Source organism: Urocitellus parryii, chromosome X, assembly GCF_045843805.1.
Source record: "Urocitellus parryii isolate mUroPar1 chromosome X, mUroPar1.hap1, whole genome shotgun sequence".
NCBI classification, from domain to species: domain Eukaryota; kingdom Metazoa; phylum Chordata; class Mammalia; order Rodentia; family Sciuridae; genus Urocitellus; species Urocitellus parryii.
The window spans coordinates 78,061,165-78,079,800 of record NC_135547.1 but is presented as its reverse complement, the minus strand read 5'-3'; the positions used below and the strand labels follow the sequence as shown (position 1 = coordinate 78,079,800).

The 18,636-nt window shown below is 34.9% G+C and overlaps 1 protein-coding gene across 1 annotated transcript in view; it reads left to right on the top strand.

Annotated features, from left to right (window-relative positions):
* The first annotated feature begins 1,749 nt into the window (after positions 1-1,749).
* Positions 1,750-18,636, top strand: part of LOC144250687 (trypsin V-B-like) — a 28,823-nt gene continuing 11,936 nt past the window's right edge. The window contains exons 1-5 of the mRNA XM_077793642.1: positions 1,750-1,807; positions 2,368-2,536; positions 3,466-3,713; positions 4,123-4,262; positions 6,071-6,364. Coding sequence (XP_077649768.1) covers positions 1,750-1,807; positions 2,368-2,536; positions 3,466-3,713; positions 4,123-4,262; positions 6,071-6,364 — 909 coding nt within the window. The remainder of the gene's footprint in view (positions 1,808-2,367; positions 2,537-3,465; positions 3,714-4,122; positions 4,263-6,070; positions 6,365-18,636) is intronic.

The window sequence follows — 18,636 nt, the reverse complement described above, 5'->3', positions numbered from 1 at the left end:
AGAATCTTCTAAATGAGATCCTGCACCAGACAAGGTGTGCAATTAGCCACATCATCTCTGGGATTACTGCCCTGGTGACTGCCATCACTGCCACAGCCATTGCTGCTGCTTTGCTCACTCAGAGTATCCAGACCGCTCAGACTGTGAACAATTTGTTTACTGCCACAGCAGAAGCCTTTACCATTCAAAATGACTTAAATAAACTGTCCTGAGTTGCTATTTTAGTCATTCAGCAAGAACTAGACCTCCACCAGGAACAACTATCTAGTTGTTTATGTTACAAAGGCTCACTTGTGACCCTGAATTTCGTAGTATTTGTGTCACTCAATATTCTGTCTGAAAATGTAACCTTACACTTCTTTGATTTTTCTTGGTATATTAAGGGCACTTGGGATGCTAACTATGTTATGACTATGCATAACCTTACTAAGGCAATTGTCAGAATCAATGAGGCTAAGATGTCTATCTTAATGGCCTCCTCTTTCTTCTAGGGATTAACTGAAAATTGGAAAACCTGATAGCCAAATTAATTAATCCTTATAATTCTATTATCATAGCCCTACTATTTGTGATAATAATACTTTTTTCTTGTGTTGTAAGGTGCTTATGCAACTGAAGGCCGCCAAATGAAAAACAGCAATGCTAGCTGAAGTCCTTGCAGCACAGTCAGAAGGAGGAGATATGGGGACAAGTGCATGGAGTACTGCATACGTGACATGTTAGGGGCACCTGAGTGGCAAACTACTCCCCTCATGCTAGGCATGTAAGCTGCAAACCACTCACCCTGTAGGCACAGCCCTGGGCATAAGATTATGTGTTGCAGTCACAGCACTTGCTCCGTGGCTCACTCTTTGATTGGTTGCTGCAAGGACAGTTGGCAAGAAATTGTATTGGTGGCTGACTATAATCTGCTTAGCTACTGCCCGAGTATATATAGATAGTAACTACACAATAAAATTAGACCTGCTTCCACCTTGGTCTCTGGAGGTCTTGATTCGCAACTCTGCAGCCACACTCTCCTCTGTGCTGTTCCGTGGACCTCCTTGCTAGACGAGAGAGAGCCCATGCAACTTAGTATAAATCTCTTGTGACTTATTAAATTTGTTGATTATATCCATAGTTTTTTTTTATTGCTGAGTAATATTCCATGATATAAGGATTGTCAAAATTGGATCTTATTGAGGAAGTCTTCCGGAACTAGTGAGAATAAAAATCACTAACCAGATATTGAAACAGTGTATATGGTCAAGTTCTTTGATGTAAGTGATATGCAAACCATTACAAAAATCTGAAATGGAGAAGTAAGAAGCATTTATGGAAAGTGCTTGGTTATACAATGATGTTAGGGACACAAAAGACACTAAAATCATGGTAAACACTCAGTCCATATAATGGAGAAGAGAGTGTCTTGCAACAGATTGGGACAAACACCTGTCCTCCTCTGCCTATAAACAAAGGACACACAACAAACAGATTGATCCAGGACCCTCTTAACTGTGGGCTTCATATAAAAAGTGTGGTAGTGAGGTTAAAAAATAAAATGTTAAAGCTCAAAAATAATATTTAAACTATATTGCTGCTCCCAATTCCCCAGCTTAAGCCGCTTTAAGATGACCACAGGGATGGCGTGATCTCACAATAGATTTTATGATGTCAGACATTCTGAAACCTATGAACTCTGCCTCTAGACTACTAGAGCTGCTGTTGCCCTAGGAGCTCCACATCACATTTCTTCCCACTTGAGTCAACATGAAGCCTCTACTTTGGCTCTACCATGTTTTGTGTTTGGTTCCTTACTGCTATGCGAGTAAGTCATAGATATTTGGGCATCCTTATCTCTTTTTCTTTTCCTTTACTTTCCAAAGACCTACCTCTGATTCCTCTTCTCCATATTTTACTTACTATTCATTTCAGAAATATTTTGCCCCCATTATCCAAGTTCCTCCTCCTATTCTATTCCCCCTTCAGTTTTTACACTTCCTTTTCCCTCTTTTCACTACCTTTACTTTCTTCCTTGACTCTGTCCCTGCCTATACCTTCTTCCTCTCTTTTTATCTCCCTACATTAGATGGAAATATCTTTTGGTACTATCCCTTAAGCTAATTCTAGGTTTCCTTCAATAAATGTTCAGGGAAGACAGGAGGAACAGTAGCATTAAGTTGTGATCATGGTATATAAATACCACATTCATATCCACTGACACATAATCAGTCATGATGGAAGGTAGGTCATGTTGAGAGAGTATCAGAAACTTTATAGTTCAAATTGAATAGGTGAACTCAAAAATAAGAAATTTCATCAACACTGAAAGAAGAGATAGGTTTTCATGTTATTTTAACGCCTCCTTATTCATATCATACTTTGCAGTGCCCCAAATTGAGAGAAAGGGGTTAATCTCAAATTCATTGAACACAAGAATACCACCATTGGCTATCTCTCCTGATATACCATGGCTGGTGCCTTTGTCTGGAAGTTGCCAGGGCATTATCCTAAGTCCATGGTGGATCCTCTCTACAGCTAACTGCCTGCATAAAACGTGAGTAGGGGAAGAACCAATGTTTTGGGGGCTTGGGTGAGTTTTCCTTTTAGGATTCCTACTGGTTGATCCTTCCAGAGAAATGAAATGAGGGAAATGTTGATATGGACCCCTTTCTGGTACTGAAATCAGGTAATGGCTTTGTTACTATTCCTTAGTTGACTTTGTTTCCTTCTTCCCACACTTTTCTTATCCTTTCCTACTTTCTCCTTCATTATCTTGAAAAACATATTGAGTGTCCACCTTTGTCAGCTTCAAAACTAAGTTTCCAGGAGTCATGGATTAAAGATAGAATCTTTAATATAGGATATATTATATCACTAGGATATAGTATATCAAAGACAGAGTTCTTTTCTGTCATCTGAAGTGATTATATTTTATCACAAATATAACAAAAGTACAAGCTTTCTGTTTTCATAGTGGCAAACACTGCCCCAAACTGAGATTTAAACCAATATCTGCCCATGGGTTCAATCCCCAACACCACCCAAAACAAACAAACAAAAACCTAAGCAATAACAAAATCCAGTGACATAGGTAAGGGAATTATTTTTCAACTGGGAGAATGTTAAAGCTCAAATGGAGTTTGAAAAATAGTCCTTTTATAGAGGAGGTCACTAAAATCCCAGCATGCAAAGAAACTTTCTGGGGATCAATTAGTTGGTGGGGGATCAGTGGAGATGTTGAAGAGCCAAATTCCAGTACAAAGTCTTGCACAGGCATGGTATGGTATGTATCACAGACTATTTAATAATAGTTTCTGGAATTAAGATAATCTTATGTTGCCAAATAAGAACTTAGTCATTTTATAACTTTGATTTTGACATATACTGTTAATACATAAGGACATATAATGCAAAGTTTCTACTTTTATTATTGTCAGTTGTATTGTTAACAATTGTATTGTTAATCGCATCATATTTCCTTAGGAAACTCTCAAACCTGAACATCTTAGAAGAAGATGACCAGAAGAGCCCCCTACATGGCCAAAGAATTTGCATCCATCCCAGGTTTGATCCCCAAGATGAAGAAGACGCGATGAAAGCAGATATTGGCATGGTCCTTCTTTCAAAGCCAATCTATGGGGATGATGTGCCACTATCTCATGTGCCCAATGTATCCTTGAAGAGCTGTTCTAAATGCCATTATAGAAGCTGCCAAGTGTACCAACATCATAGTAAGTAAAATGAACCAAGCTACACTGCCTTGTGAGTTTAGTTTCAATAATTAGTTTTTCAAAGAAATTAAGCCTCTGTGAAGGTGGGAAAAAATCTGGAGGAAATATTGGAAATCCTTAAGTCCATACCACCCCAACTTATAGGAGGATAAACTGAAACATAAGAAAGGAAAGGGATATGCCCAGGTCTGAATCAGTGTTATAGAACTCTTTATATCCCCAGGTAAAGATTAATGTTAGTTTCAGAAAACACAGGGGAAATATATATGATCTGAATGGAGAAGAAAAAGATAAAAAAGGGGAGAATGTCTTGGGAAGTCCACGTGATTGGATCAAGAGAGGGATGTCAAATCAAGCCCAGATATTGGGTGGTCTGGGTCTCTGTATCACTCATCATCCCTCCCCTCAGGTGACCCGGAGTTTGGAGTCACAGGAGTGAAGAAGATATTAGTGCAGCTGCTGGAGCTCTCAGTATGCCACCCTCAATATTCCCACCATGAGAAGTCGGATTTCTTGTGTATTCTGAGCCAGCCAGATCAAGACTGCTGGGTAATTATGCATCTGGGAAATATCAAGAATGGGAGGGCAATGTGAAAATGTAGAATTCCATAGGTGTGCAAGTAATCTATATAATAGGCCATATGGATTTGTTCTTTTGTTTCCAGGCGAATAATGAATTTGGGATTTTCATTGGGTATTTGAGAGGTATAGATTATATCAACAGAGAAGGCCTTTGAAACCAAATGAGACCTACAGAAAAAGAGTCAATGGGCATGAAAAGAAATTGGAGCTTCCTACTTCCAATTATATTATAGCCTCTTTGTAGTCATTATAATGAACAGAGTATGGCCTGAACTTAGGTGTGGGAAGGTTCAATATACAAATACAACACAGTTTACCATCAACATACTACAAGATTATAGAAAATAAATCCTTGTATAGGAAAACTGTTATGTATTAGATAACTAGAAAGCATGAACACAAATCATATTTAAAGACTTCAAAGGAAGCCTTAACTAGAACTGTGGAGGTTGTGGACTGAATTATTGGAAGATGTGATAAGCTTTGAGAGCTAAGTCTTAAGAGATGAGAAGGACTCAATTAATCAAGCAAAGATGGTACAATATTTCAAATAGAGGTAGAGGAAACCACAAATGCAAGTTAAAGAAGTAGTATCTAGGGCTTGTGGTAGATAACTGCAAAGGATGGTTAATTATATGGTGGATAATTGCTGTTGGCATGGAGGGTAAAAGGAAGACTGAGTTAATTTAAAAGGTGTTGAAATTAATATTTGAATTAGTACTAAAAGATGAGTAGCCATTTAACGAATGAGATAAAAAATATAAATTAAGTGAGGGCATTTAGGTTAAAGGGAGCAGAGTAAGACAGGTCTGGGGCCTAAAAATACATTGGAATATGGAAGAAGTACTAATTTGAATGTGGGATAAGGGAGATGTTAAAGTTTTATTCATCTTATTAATATATACAGGATTTATTATTTAGGGAATGAGAAATCCTGAAAAGATTTTGAGAAAAGAATTGACATGGCAAATTTTACATTTTATGGATCACTCTGATGGCTGATATGAAAAATGGCCTAAAAGAGAAGACCAAAATCTGGTGCCATAATTTAGTATAGTGAGCCATTATATAGTCTCCATGCTGACATAATGATCTAATCTGAACTAGTGTAATGTCAATGAGGACAGAGCAGTTCATATTCCCATGGAGTTTGTGTATTTTTTATAGAATGACCCAAAATAAGCATATAATATTAATGAAAGTGTTGATAATGACTTTGAACAGAATACATCTAGATTACAAGCACAGGGCAGGGTTTACTATGACCTTGAATTCTGTGTGTAACCTGAAGTTGAAAAAAATCAGACTCCACATTCAATCTTAGTCTAAAGTACTTGTAATATCAGATAGGGGTTCTATATGGCTTTAAATACATTCAATAGGATTAGGTGATCAGGAGAGTCATTTTTAAAGAAGTAACATTTGAATAGGGTTGTAGAGGAAGTAGTGAATCCAGTCATGTGGATATCAGGAGAATAGTGTTAAAAGTACAGGAAAAGTCATTTAAAGTTTTTGAGGTATGTATTTTGGTATATTTAAGTAACAGGAAGGAAGCCAGGTGGCTGTTGCATATTGGACAAGGCAATAGCAGTAGGTGAGGTCAAGGAGGTAACTAGAGGTTAGATATGAGGGCTCTGTACATCATTATAAGAATAGTCTTGTTGAGGTTGGAAGGCATTGAAAGATTTTGAGGGGAAGGATGCAATACATTAGTGTGTGTGTGTGTGTGTGTGTGTGTGTGTGTGTACACACACAATTTCTTTTATTTTTTTCAGGTACAGCAAGCCAGTCCTGTCCTATGTCTCCTAAATAACAACTGGGAACTGGTGGGCCTGGTACGTAAAACCTCAAGAATATGTCGACATCCTACAGTCATCATTAGGACAGCTCCTTACCTTTCCTGGATCAAGCAGTTAATTAAGGCATCCAAGAAGTTCTTGAGTCCTACATCCTTCTTACATTGCAAAACATTTTTTGAGAATGTGCAGATTTCCCAAATAAGGCAGGGCTATAACTATGCCCCAACCCTTACCTCATATCAGCCCTCTGCACAGTCTTTGGAGGAAAATGTAGGCATTTCTCCAGAAACTAAACATCTAAAAATTTCTCCAGCAATCTATAATTTTAATGGAGCAGACTCCTTCACTACTAGTCATAAGTTTCCCCCTGAAAAAAGCCAGATCCCCCAAGATGACAATTTTCTAGTAGAGCAATTGGGCACTTCCTCTGATGACAGACTACCAGAAAATTCTAGAAATAACTCAGCTCAGAATCACCAGGATACCCCTATACTTGATACAGGCGATTCATGGGATTCCTCAGTAGTTTCTACACCTAAACCTTTTTTACCTCAACTTATTTCTGATACAACTATGTCATTTAATCCGCCTAAATCTTGGGATTTTCCATTAACTGATACAGATGAATCCTGGAATCAAGTTGTGGCTGACATAGTCAAACAATGGAGTCCATCTGTAGATGGTGCAGTTGAACCTTGGAACTCCCATGACACTAGATCCTGGGTTCAATCTACTGATTCTACAGATGGATCTTGGACAAAAGCCACTGCTAATGCAGAAGGACACTTGGAATCCTTTAGGCCCTATATGGATGAAATTTGGGATCAACCCACAACTACTACTCTGTCTAGCACATCACGAACTTTTCATTCATATGATAAAGAGGGACCCTGGGGCTCCATTACTTCAGGTGAAAACACTAAGGCAAAAGCTGAGTCCCAGGAGTCTCTAATAATCAATAAAGGTGAACCTATAGATCGATACCTTATTGAAAGCACATGGATTCCTCCACCAACTGGTACAATTGATCCCTGGAGTTCCCCTTCTGAATATCATACAGTGAAGTCCCAGGATCTATCTGTAGTTGATTCTGTAAATTCTCAGAATCATCCTCTAGCTGATATGAATAGATTCCAGCTTCTATCAATAGCTGACATGAGTGGGTCCTCAACTCACCCTAACATGGGTGCAGATGTTATCCCATACCAAGTTCAATCTAGTACAACCTCTTCATTTAGGGACAGGATACAGCATGTAGCTAGCATTGAACCCTTAAAAGAATCTGATATTGAGATAGCTGAACTTCAAGGTCAGTTTTATCCTACAGTACCAGTAATGTGATACAGCCATAGTGGGAATTCTTGTCTGGACTGAAGTGCACTCAGTTACCTTTACTTCTGGGGAACCATTTCTGGGCTTACCCTATTTAAAATATTATTTGTTCTAATGGGAAACTATGTAAAATTTGTGAATCTTTCACAAAATTAAAATGATAATCAACTAAATAAAATGTGTATGTGTTTTTTTGAATCAGATATTGTTTTGTGCTAGAGTTTGTCATCTCTAAGAGGATTGATCTTTTTTTGGTAGGCAAATAAGTTACATGTGGATCAGCCTAATCTTTCGAAGATTTGTGGTTTGAAATTTTATTCTGGGATAATTATAGAGCCAAGTGCAGTTAAAAATAATACAGAGAAGTTTGTGTGCCATTTATATACTTTCCCAAATTGGGAAATCTTGAAAAACTATAGTATAACATCATAATCAAGGTATTAATGTAGATACCATTTGCCCATCTGATTCACATTTATAATATTTTATTTGTACTCATGTGTATATGTGTATTTTTAATTCAATTTCATTATGCTTCCATAGTCAAGATGCAGAAATAATTCCATTACCACAAAGATCCCTCATGTTACTATTTTACAATTACATCCACTGCTTTCCCAACAAAATCTTGACCTTAACCTCTGGCAACCATTAAGCTATTTTCCATATCAATAATTTGGTCATTTTGAGAATATTATGAATGGAATCATATGGTACATAACCTTTTTGGACTCATTTTTTTCACTCAGCATAATTTCCTTGAGATTAATCTAAGTTACCACATATATCAATAATTACCTTATATTGCTCAGTTATATTCTAAGATGTGGATGTATCACAGTTTATCTATTCACACATTGAATGATATATGAATTATTTCTAGTTTTTTACTATTACAAATAATATTTGCATTGGATGTTAGTATATAGGCTTGTGTGTGAACAAAGATTTTGATTTTCTAGGGTCCAAGAATGCAATTACTGATCACATGGTAATTATATGTTTAATATATTATTTAAATTCTTATTGACTTAATTGTAGATTTGCATCTAATTGTCAGAAGTTATACAGAGATATCCCATGAATAATTTTCTCAATAATAATGTTTTGCAAAACTAAAGTACAGTATCACAACCAGGGTAGGGACACTGATCAAATCCACCAAACATTCAGATTTTCCAGTACTTATTCACGTGTATGTCTTAAATTCCAAAAATTTTATCACTTGTTTAGGCTATTTTATCAAACATCATAGTCAAGACTGTGAATACTTCCATTTCCACAAGGATCCTACATGTTGTCCTTTTATGACTACACCAACCTCCTTCCCATTAAGCCTCTCCAGACTCCTGGGGCCTCTAACCTGCCCTACAAATTTCTAACATTTGATCATTTAAATGCCATAGAAATAACCTTCATTATATAAATTTTTGGGAATGGCTTTAGTTTTTTCCCACTAAGCAAAAATAATCCTCTGAAGATTCAATCAAGATGATATGTTCAACAAGAGGATTTTTCTTTTTTATTTTAAATGTTTAATCATTCAGTTATTGAACAGATACCAGTGTTGTGTACAGTTTTTGGCTTATACAAGTAAAGCAGCTGAAAATTCATTCATAGGATTTTGTGTAAATATAAGCATTAATTATTCTGGGGAAAATGCCCAAGAATGCAGTTCCTAGGTCATATGGTAATTATAACTTTGGTTTTAGAAGAAATGTCGTGACTACTAAGAAAAATGTCTAAAAACATGTAGTGAAGAAATGACAAAGACATATTGATAAAGTAGAAAATATCTAACACAAAAGAAGGCAGTAACATACAAAATGAAGAACTAGGGCTGGGGTCATGACTCAGTGGTAGAGCACTTGCCTAGCATGTGTGAGGCACTGGGTTCGATTCTCAGCACCATATATCAATAAATAAAATAAAAATCCAACAATCAAAAATATATGTATTTTAAAAATGAAGAACTAAAAAAGAATGACAAATTGTAGAAGTTCCTACTTATAAGTAATATATTACATGTGAATGAATTAAATTATACAGTTAAAAGTTATGGATTGGGAGAACTGTTAAAAAGAAAAGAAAGAACATTATATGCTATCTATAGAATTTGAAAGTTACAAATAGGTTGAAAGAAAAAGAATCAAAAAATGATATAGCACATGAAAACCAAAACAGAACTGGAGTGTTTATAGTAATACCATATAGAGAAGACTTTAAGAGAAAACACTGTTAATAGAGATTTTATAATGATGATCAATCCATCAGTAAGATATAGCAATTATGCACCTAATGTTAGATCTTTTCTTTTTTACAAAAAACCAAAGGCTGAATGTTCTCTTTGATAAGTGGATGCTGATTTATAATGGGGGGAGGGGGATGGGAAGAATGGAGGAACTCTGGATTGGGCAAAGGGGGGGTGTGGAGGGGTTAAGGGGGTAGGAAAGATGATGAGATGGACATCCTTACCCTAGGTGCATGTATGATTGCACAAATGGTGTGACTCTACATCTCTCCAAGAGAAATGAAAAGTTGTGCTCCATTTGTGTATAATGAATCAAAATGCATTCTGCTGTCATATATAACTAATTAGAACAAATTTTAAAAAGGAAATGGAAAATTAGATACCAAAATATATGTGAAAATGCAAAAAAAAAAGAAATAAAAAGAAAATGCCCTTGAAAAAGAATAAAATTAGAGTATTTACAACTCTGGATTTCACCACTTGCCATAAATTTACCATAAGACAGAGTGGTACTGGTGTACACGCACAACAGAGAGGAATTGTGAATCCAGGAAAAAACTCATATATCTATGGTTGATATATTTTAAACAAGGGTGCCAAGGTGGGGGGAGTCTTCAACAAAGAGTGTAGGACAAATGAATGTCAATATGCAAAAGAATTTGTATTGCTACCATGTGTGACATATAAGAATTAATTCAACTGGCTTGAAGACTTAAATGTGACCTAATGTTAGCTCTTTTCTCTTTTACAAAAAAACCAAAGGCTGAATGTTCTTTTAGAAGTTCTAATATTTTAGAAGACAACATGGATGCAAATCTTTCTGAATAGGCTATAGGTTTTTATGCAATGAAAAGCAAAATAAGCTGAAGAAACATAAATTGGTGGCCTTCTAAATTAAAAAAAATTCTTTTATTTTCAAAGGATATTATTGACAAACCAAAGTTTCTTCTAGACAAAAAATAACCCTATTTTTGGTATTTGTTGCTAAGTTGGGGATCAGAAACACTCAGTCTCTTCTGATAAATGTAGAGTCATAAGCACTGACTATTGCTATGTTATTCCTTCAATTCTGGGATCCTCGGCAGATGTCTTCCTCTTCTTTCAGAGTTCTCCTTTTGTTGCCTCACTTGCATTGATTACAGGGCTTGTAGTTTTACTTAGCTAAGCAATAGCAAGTCTACTGCATCTTGGTTGGGATGTTTAAAGGTCTATTTTTAAGTTTGGTAAGGCAGGTCTAAAATCACTTTTAAGAATAGTTTAGGATTCCTGTTAAGTTGTTAGCTTTCCGGAGCATCTATTGTATGCTTCTGCTATGGTTCGCATCCTAAATGCTCCCCAAGTATCCATGTATGTTGAAGGTCCAGTCCCTAGCCTGTGGTGCTATTTGGAGGCAGTAGAACCTTTAAGGGATAGGGCCTGATGGAAGAAAGTTAGGTCATTGAGGGTATGCCCATGAAGGGGATATTGGAACCCTAACCCCTTCGTATTTCTCTCTTTCCTTTCCGGCCACCATGAGGTAAATAGTGTTTTTTCTCCTCATGTTCCCAAATCCATTATATTGTACTGCTACAGTCCCAAAGCAACTAGGCCAAGTGACCATGTACAGAAACCTCTGAAACTATGGGCCCAAATCTTTCCTATTTATAAGTTGTTTACCTCGGGTATTTTGTCACAGTGGTGGAAAGTTAACACAGCTTCTCTAATATAAGGAAATCACTTGTATCACATTAACAACAATTATCAACTTTTTAAATGAAAAACTTTAGAATACATATTGTAAAATTAACATGTAATTTAATTTTATGGTAAAATACATAGTGTAAAATTAACATGTATCCATTTAAATGTGTACTTCATTAGTGTTAGCCATACTCCCATTGTTGTGTAACAGATCTCTGCAATGTTTCATCTTGCAAAACTGAAACTCTATACCCATCACCCAATTCCCCATCTTCCCTACTATCCCCTGGAATTGACCATTCCATGTCCTATTCCTTTGAGTTTGATTATTTTGGTTACTTTATTTTTTTAAAAAAATTTTTAGTTGTAGTTGGACACAATACCTTTTTATTTTATTTATTTACTTTTATGTGGTGCTGAGGATTGAACCCAGTGCCGTGCATATGCTAGGCAAGTGCTCTACCACTGAGCCACAACCCCAGTCCCTGGTTACTTTTTTATAAGTGAAATTGTACAGTATTCGTCGTCTTGAGACTGGTTAATTTTGTGTTACATAACATCTTTAAGGATCATTCATATTGTAGCATATAAAAGGTATTATTCATTTTGAAGGCTGAATACGATTTTATTGTCTGTATATATCACATTCTGCTTATCCATTCTCCCATCATTAGACATTTAGGTTGCTTCCATATCTTGACTATTGTGAATAATAACAATGAGCATGGGTCTATCTCTTCAAAATCATGCTGGCAATTCTTTTGGATATATATCCTCTAGTGAGATTGCTGTCTCATATGGTAATTCTATAAGTACTTTTTGAGGACCCTCCATAATATTTTCCTTAACTGCTGTATCATTTTACATCATCACCAAAAATGGCAATAAGGGTTCCAATTTATCAACATCTTTGACAACACTTGTTTTTTGTTAATAGTCATTATATTAGTGTGAGATAATATATCTCAGTATGGTTTTGATTTGTGTTTACCTCATGATTAGTGATGAGTTTGTTGACTATTTGTATATCTTAAGAAATGTCTATTCAAATCCCTTGCCCAATTTTTGTTCAGATTGTTTGCTATTGAGTGGAAAGAGTTCTTTACATTTTTGTAAATTAACCCTTCTCATGTATATAGTTTGCCAATATTTTCTTCTACTATGTGTATGGCCTTTTCACTTTTATTAATTGTTTTATTTCCTATGTACTTTTATTGTTTTATTTCCTGTGCAACACCTTTTAAGTTTGATAGTCACATTCTTACAATTTTTGCATTTGTTACCTGTGCTTTTGATGACATTTCCATTAAATCACTGCCAAGATCAATGTCATGAAAGCTTCCTTCTTAGTTTTCTTCTATGGAATTTTACTATTTTAGATTTTATGTCTATATTTTTACTCCATTTGAGCTGATTTTTGTGTATGGTGTAAGATAGAGATCCAACTTCATTCTTTTGCACATGGATATACAGTTTTCTCAACACCATTTGTTTGAAGTTCTAACCTTTCCCCATTATATACATAAGTCTTAATTTTTTCTTGTAAAAATGTCCAAGAGTGCATGCAATTTCTGGGTTCACATGATAATTATAAGTTTAATTTTATAAGAAACTGCCTGTCTACAAAGAAAAAAGAATTCATATATATGAAATTTTAAAAATGACATAGAGAAATAGAAAATCTCTAACATGTCAGAACTTCAATGATAACCTAAAGGTCTTGAATGCTGTCTTCATTCTTTCTTCTTTTTTTTTTTAAATCACTGTCTCAATGTGATATTTCAAAAACCTTTCTTTAAACTCCAACATTCTTTCTTATGCTTGATCTAGTTTGTTGTTGAGACTTTCAAATGAGTTTTTTTTAAAACCTGACTTATTGAGCTCTTCATGTCCAAGAGTTCTGATTGGTTCTTTTTCAAAATTTCTACCTCTTTGCTGAATTTTGCATTCCTATTCTGTGTTGTCTTCCTAATTTCATTTAACCATTTAACTGTATTTTCTTAGATCTCACTGAGCTTTTAAAAAATCTTTTGAAATTCTTATCAGGTGTTTCATTCACTTTGCTACCTCTAGAATCTATTACTAGAGGTGATTCTTAGGACGTGTCTGATCACCTTGTTTTTTCATATTTCTTGTGTTCCTATGTTGAGATTTGTGTATCTGGTGGAATGAATATTACATTTTTTCATTATCTTTTCAAAATTATAATAATTAATGCATATTAGTCATACAAAATAATAAGATTTAGTGTGACAATTTTATACATGTGTATAACATACTTCAATTATATCCACCCTCCCTATTTCCCTCTTTCCTCCTTCTCATTTCCCTGGTCCTCTTCCACTTCTCTTTCCTTAATGGTTCCCCTTCTACTATCATATTGTCCTTTTTTCTAGATTCCACATATGAGAGAAAACATATAGCACTTGTCTGAGTCTCATCATTTTACTTAACATGTTAGTCTCCATTTCCATCAATTTTCCTGCAAATGACATGATTTCATATTTATGGCTGAATAATGCTCAATTATGTATATATAAACCACATTTTCTTTATCCATTCACCCACTGGTGGATATCTAGGCTGATTTTATACTTGGCTATTGTGAATGGTGCTGCAATAAACGTGGATATACAGGAATCTCTATAGTATGCTGACTTTGATTGTTTCAAATATATACCCAGAAGTGACATAACTGGATTATATGGTAGTTCTATTTTTAGTTTTTTTTAAGAATTTCAATACTGTTTTCTATAGTAGCTGTACTAATTTATATTCCCATCAACTTCAAATATGGGTTCTACCACTTCTATGGGTTGGCTTTCTTAGTAAGTGGTTTTCTCCTCAAGTTGTGTCATAGGGTATTGTTTTTTATGCAATGTTGAGTTTCTTTTCATCTGGGCACTGTAGTGAAATCTCCCTGTAACTTTTTGCCTGTGATTATTGAATTTGGGCACAATGCATACTGTATTATACAGACTCACTGTTTCTGTGGATCATACAAATGTAGGGACATTCCAGTAGCTTAGACAGGTGTGGAATAGACAGCAGAGTGGGTGAGATGCATCTTATGTGGTTCCTCCTACAATGGGGGTTTCCTGAAGCACAGTTGAAATCCGCTCTGTTACTTGAAAGAGTCTCTGGTACTGGCTGTTACAGAGGATCCTGAAGAATTTATCCTGATTAGACAAGGTGTAAGTCCAGGTTTTTGACAGAGAGGGGAGGGAGCAGGAAAGCATTCTGTGACACTCAGACCCAGTCTTGTGAGCAGTGCATAATCAGACAAAATGTGGTTTTGTATGTCTGACCTTTCAAACATAATATGATATTTTCAAGGTTCATCCATAATGTATCAGTAACTTATTCAGGGGACATGCATGGATGTAATGGGAGCAAAATTGTTATACCTGTCTGTTGCTACTGTGGCATGCCCATCCAGGAGCAGGATCTCAGGCTCTCCTATCTGTGCATGCATGGGGATGGAGCAACTGATGAGATCTATCTCCCACCCAATTCTTTCAATTGTAGAGCCTACAGGGATCAAGTGGAAGTGGGTTGCAGTGGGGGTCAGGAAAAATTATTTTCAGCTGAGACACTTGCAGGAGCAAGCAAGAGCAGAACATGTCCAATGCCAAGCAAATTTTCTTTCTGGACCTTCTTAAGTTGTGTGCTCCAGGGGAAGAGTGACAGCCAGAGCCATGGTGGCATTGCTTGAGACCTCCACAGCATGATTCTGTGTGCAAGGGAGCAGTAGTTCCACAGAGTTCATTCTCCACTTTGTTAGTGACAGGCACCTATACACAGCACTTAGGAAGGGGTGGTGGGAAATGTGTGGGCAATTGCAAAGAATCAATCACCAATTGGAAAAATGCTCAACAGGAATGGTCATTAAAGAAAAGAAAAAAACAAAATATAATAGCACTTAAAAATTTCTAGGATGGCTATAATGAATGAAAAAGGAGAAAAATAAAAAGTTTTATTGAGAGTATGGAAAGAAATGGAAATCATTGTACATTGTTGTGAGGTTGTAAAATGTATAGCCACTGTGCAAAAACACTTTGTCAGATCCTCAAAGAGTTAAATATATCCCCAAAGTTCCATTCCTAGACACATTCCTTTGAAAATTGAAAATATATATTTTGTGATTAAATGTTCACAACAGAATTATTTATAGAAGTCAAGAAGTAGGAATGATCCATGTGTTCACCAGTTGATAAATGGATAAGCAAAATGTGATATATCTATATAATGGGATATTATTAAACCATAAAATATATGAAGTATTGATTTGTACTTCAATATGGATAAATTTTGAAAGCATAGGTAAGTGAAAAAATACACTCAAAAGCCACCTATTGTGTGATTCCATCTTTTTTAAATGTTCAGAATATGCAAATTCATAAAAGAAAGTATATTAATACTTGCCAGGGGACCACAAAGAGGGAAATTGGGATGAACATGAATAGGTCATTGCTTCTTTTGGGGATAATAGAAGTGTTCCACAATTAGATATTAATAATTGTTACACAGCATAATGAATATACTAAAAATGAATTGTGCATCTAAAAAGATTAATTTTTATGTTATGTGATTTATAATTTAAAAATCTAAAAAGGAATAAATTACTGATACATTATGGATGAACCTTGAAAATATCATACTAAGTTTGAGAGGTCAGACACACAAAAGCACATATTTTATGATTTTGTTTATACAAAATTTCCAGAATGGGAAATCTATAGACAAAGAAAGTAGATTGATAAAAGTTTGGGATGGGACAGGGAGTGACTACAAATGATTGTGGACTTTATTTTCATAATAATGAAAATTTTTAATATTGATTTTGGTAATTGTTGGCATAACTCTGTGAGTTCATTACAAACCATGGAATTATAAATTTTATGTGGCTAAATTTTATAGTATGTGTATTGTATCTCAATAAAGTGTTTAAAATGAGGCAAGGCAATGGCAGATTGAGTTGGACCATGACTTTACTGAGATCGGTTTTGTGGAAGTTGTTAGCAATATAAAGAACAATGATATTACCTGACTTATATTTTAACAAGACTACTTTTAACACCAAAACATCTGTGTTTAGAAAAGTTTTTCAAGGAGTTAGGGCGGAAGTAGAAAATGAGAAATTATTAAAATAACCTAGGTGAGAGATGATTCTGACAAGGGTGCCGAAAATGGGGATGTGAGAAGGAATCTAGTTCTGGATAAATTTTTAAAGATATATTTTGAAGACAGAATAGACTGACAATTATATATGTGATGCATGCAAAGGAGTTTTGATCAAGACAATTGGAAGAACAGTATTATCATTAACTAGGATGAACAAGACTAAGAATGGAGCAGGTTTGAACATAGAAATTAGGGGTCAGTTTTAAACATGCTATTTTGAGATGCCTACTGCACACCTAAGTAGAGAATAGACATACAGGAATATGAAGTTTAGAAGAAAGGTCTCATCTGGATGTATGAATTTAGAAGTCCCCAGTATATATGTAGGTACAGATGGCCCCTGATTTATGATGGTTTGATTTAGAATTTTTAAACTTCACAAAGATGTAAAAACATACAATCATTTTGTTTTTCACTTTCAGTATTCAATAAATTATATGATATTCAACACTTTATTATAATTATGCCTTATATGAGATAGTTTTGCCTAATTGTAAACTAAGTATTCTCAACATATTTAAGGTAGGCTATGGCTAAGCTATGATGTTTAGCAGATTGTATGTATTTAATTCATTTTTCACTTACGGTATTTTAGTTTTTTATAGTTTTATCAGAATTTAACCCCATCATGAGTCTTCTAGACTCACAGGTTAAGTAATATTAGAATGGAAAATTGACCACCAAACTTAACATTAATAACCTAAAGAATAGCAAAGATCTAAAAGCAGAAATTAGTTGGGCAAAAATATTATGAATGAAAAAAGTGTTTTAAGCATAAAATGTTCTACTTTGTAAATAAGTAAGTATATTAAAAAGATTTTTTCATCCCTTTTATCCATGTCCTTTAAAATAAACCATAGTTTAAAATTGGTAGGTCTGTATATAATTATATATTAAAGAGCAAAGACATATATTTAAAATAATCATCCAAATCTTCTTTATTAGACTATAGTTCATTTATTGAATAGAAACTGGATTTGGCTTTACATTCTTAGTGTACCTTTACTTTTCCTCAAGATATGAATTTATTCTCTTGAACTTTCTTTTATTACTTAAATCATGTGTGCATATATAGCAAATTATGACCAACTTTTATCATACTGCATACAGTAAATTAAAATACACATTTGTACACTAAGAAATAAAAAGACTCATTTATGTTGTTGTATATAACTGTCATAATTTATTCATCCACTCTCCAACTGATGTTCATTTGAGTAGCTTCAGCTTTTAGACATTATTTATAAAGATGCCAGTAAAATGGAGAATGGGATGAATACACTTTTACATAAAATTGACAAAATACTTTCAAAATAATTAAAAGCAAGCATTTAAGAAATATGAAAATTAACATTAAAAACCCCAAATTATCCAAAGGCACAGAGAAACTAAAACATGTTTATTCAAGAAAAATTAGTGAACTATCATAAGAAAGTAGTGTTTGTGGCATTTTAAGTTGGAGCTGTTCTTACCCCATTCTCCTTCCCAGCTCAATGGTAGAATGAAAAGTGAACAAGTTTTCAGACAAGTTTCAGAACAAGTTTCAAAGATTACGAGACTAATCTTTTGAGTTCCATTAAAAATGTCTAATCAGAGAAAAGTCAACATTATGTCTAAATGAGCACCTCCTCTGGAAAATCTCCTTTCCCAGGCACTATTGCTGTTTGATATGACTCAGAGCTCAATCCTATGAAAAAAGAGACTTCTACACAAAGTATTATCAAGAGCAGTAGAAATCTGGTGGTAAAACCACGGATGCCCAAGATAATGATTTCAGTTGAGGCAAACAATAGTCTGGACAAAATTTTTAATTATCTGGAAAGGTAGAAAACCACTGAGAACTGTGAAAAGTTCTGACATAATCCTGCGGGACTCAGAAACCTGCACACATGCAAAGGGCTGAGTGTATGCCCAGGAAGACCTGGCAAAGAAGGTTTTAGTAACCCACCTTGATTGAACTTGAGGCTCTGCATGTATAGGAAGTGAAAGCTGAGACTAACATGTATGCCACCTGAAATTTGCAGATCAGTTCCGTAAAGGGTAGAAGACATATCTCAACAAATTTATGTTTTACCATTATCAGTTGACCAATAAA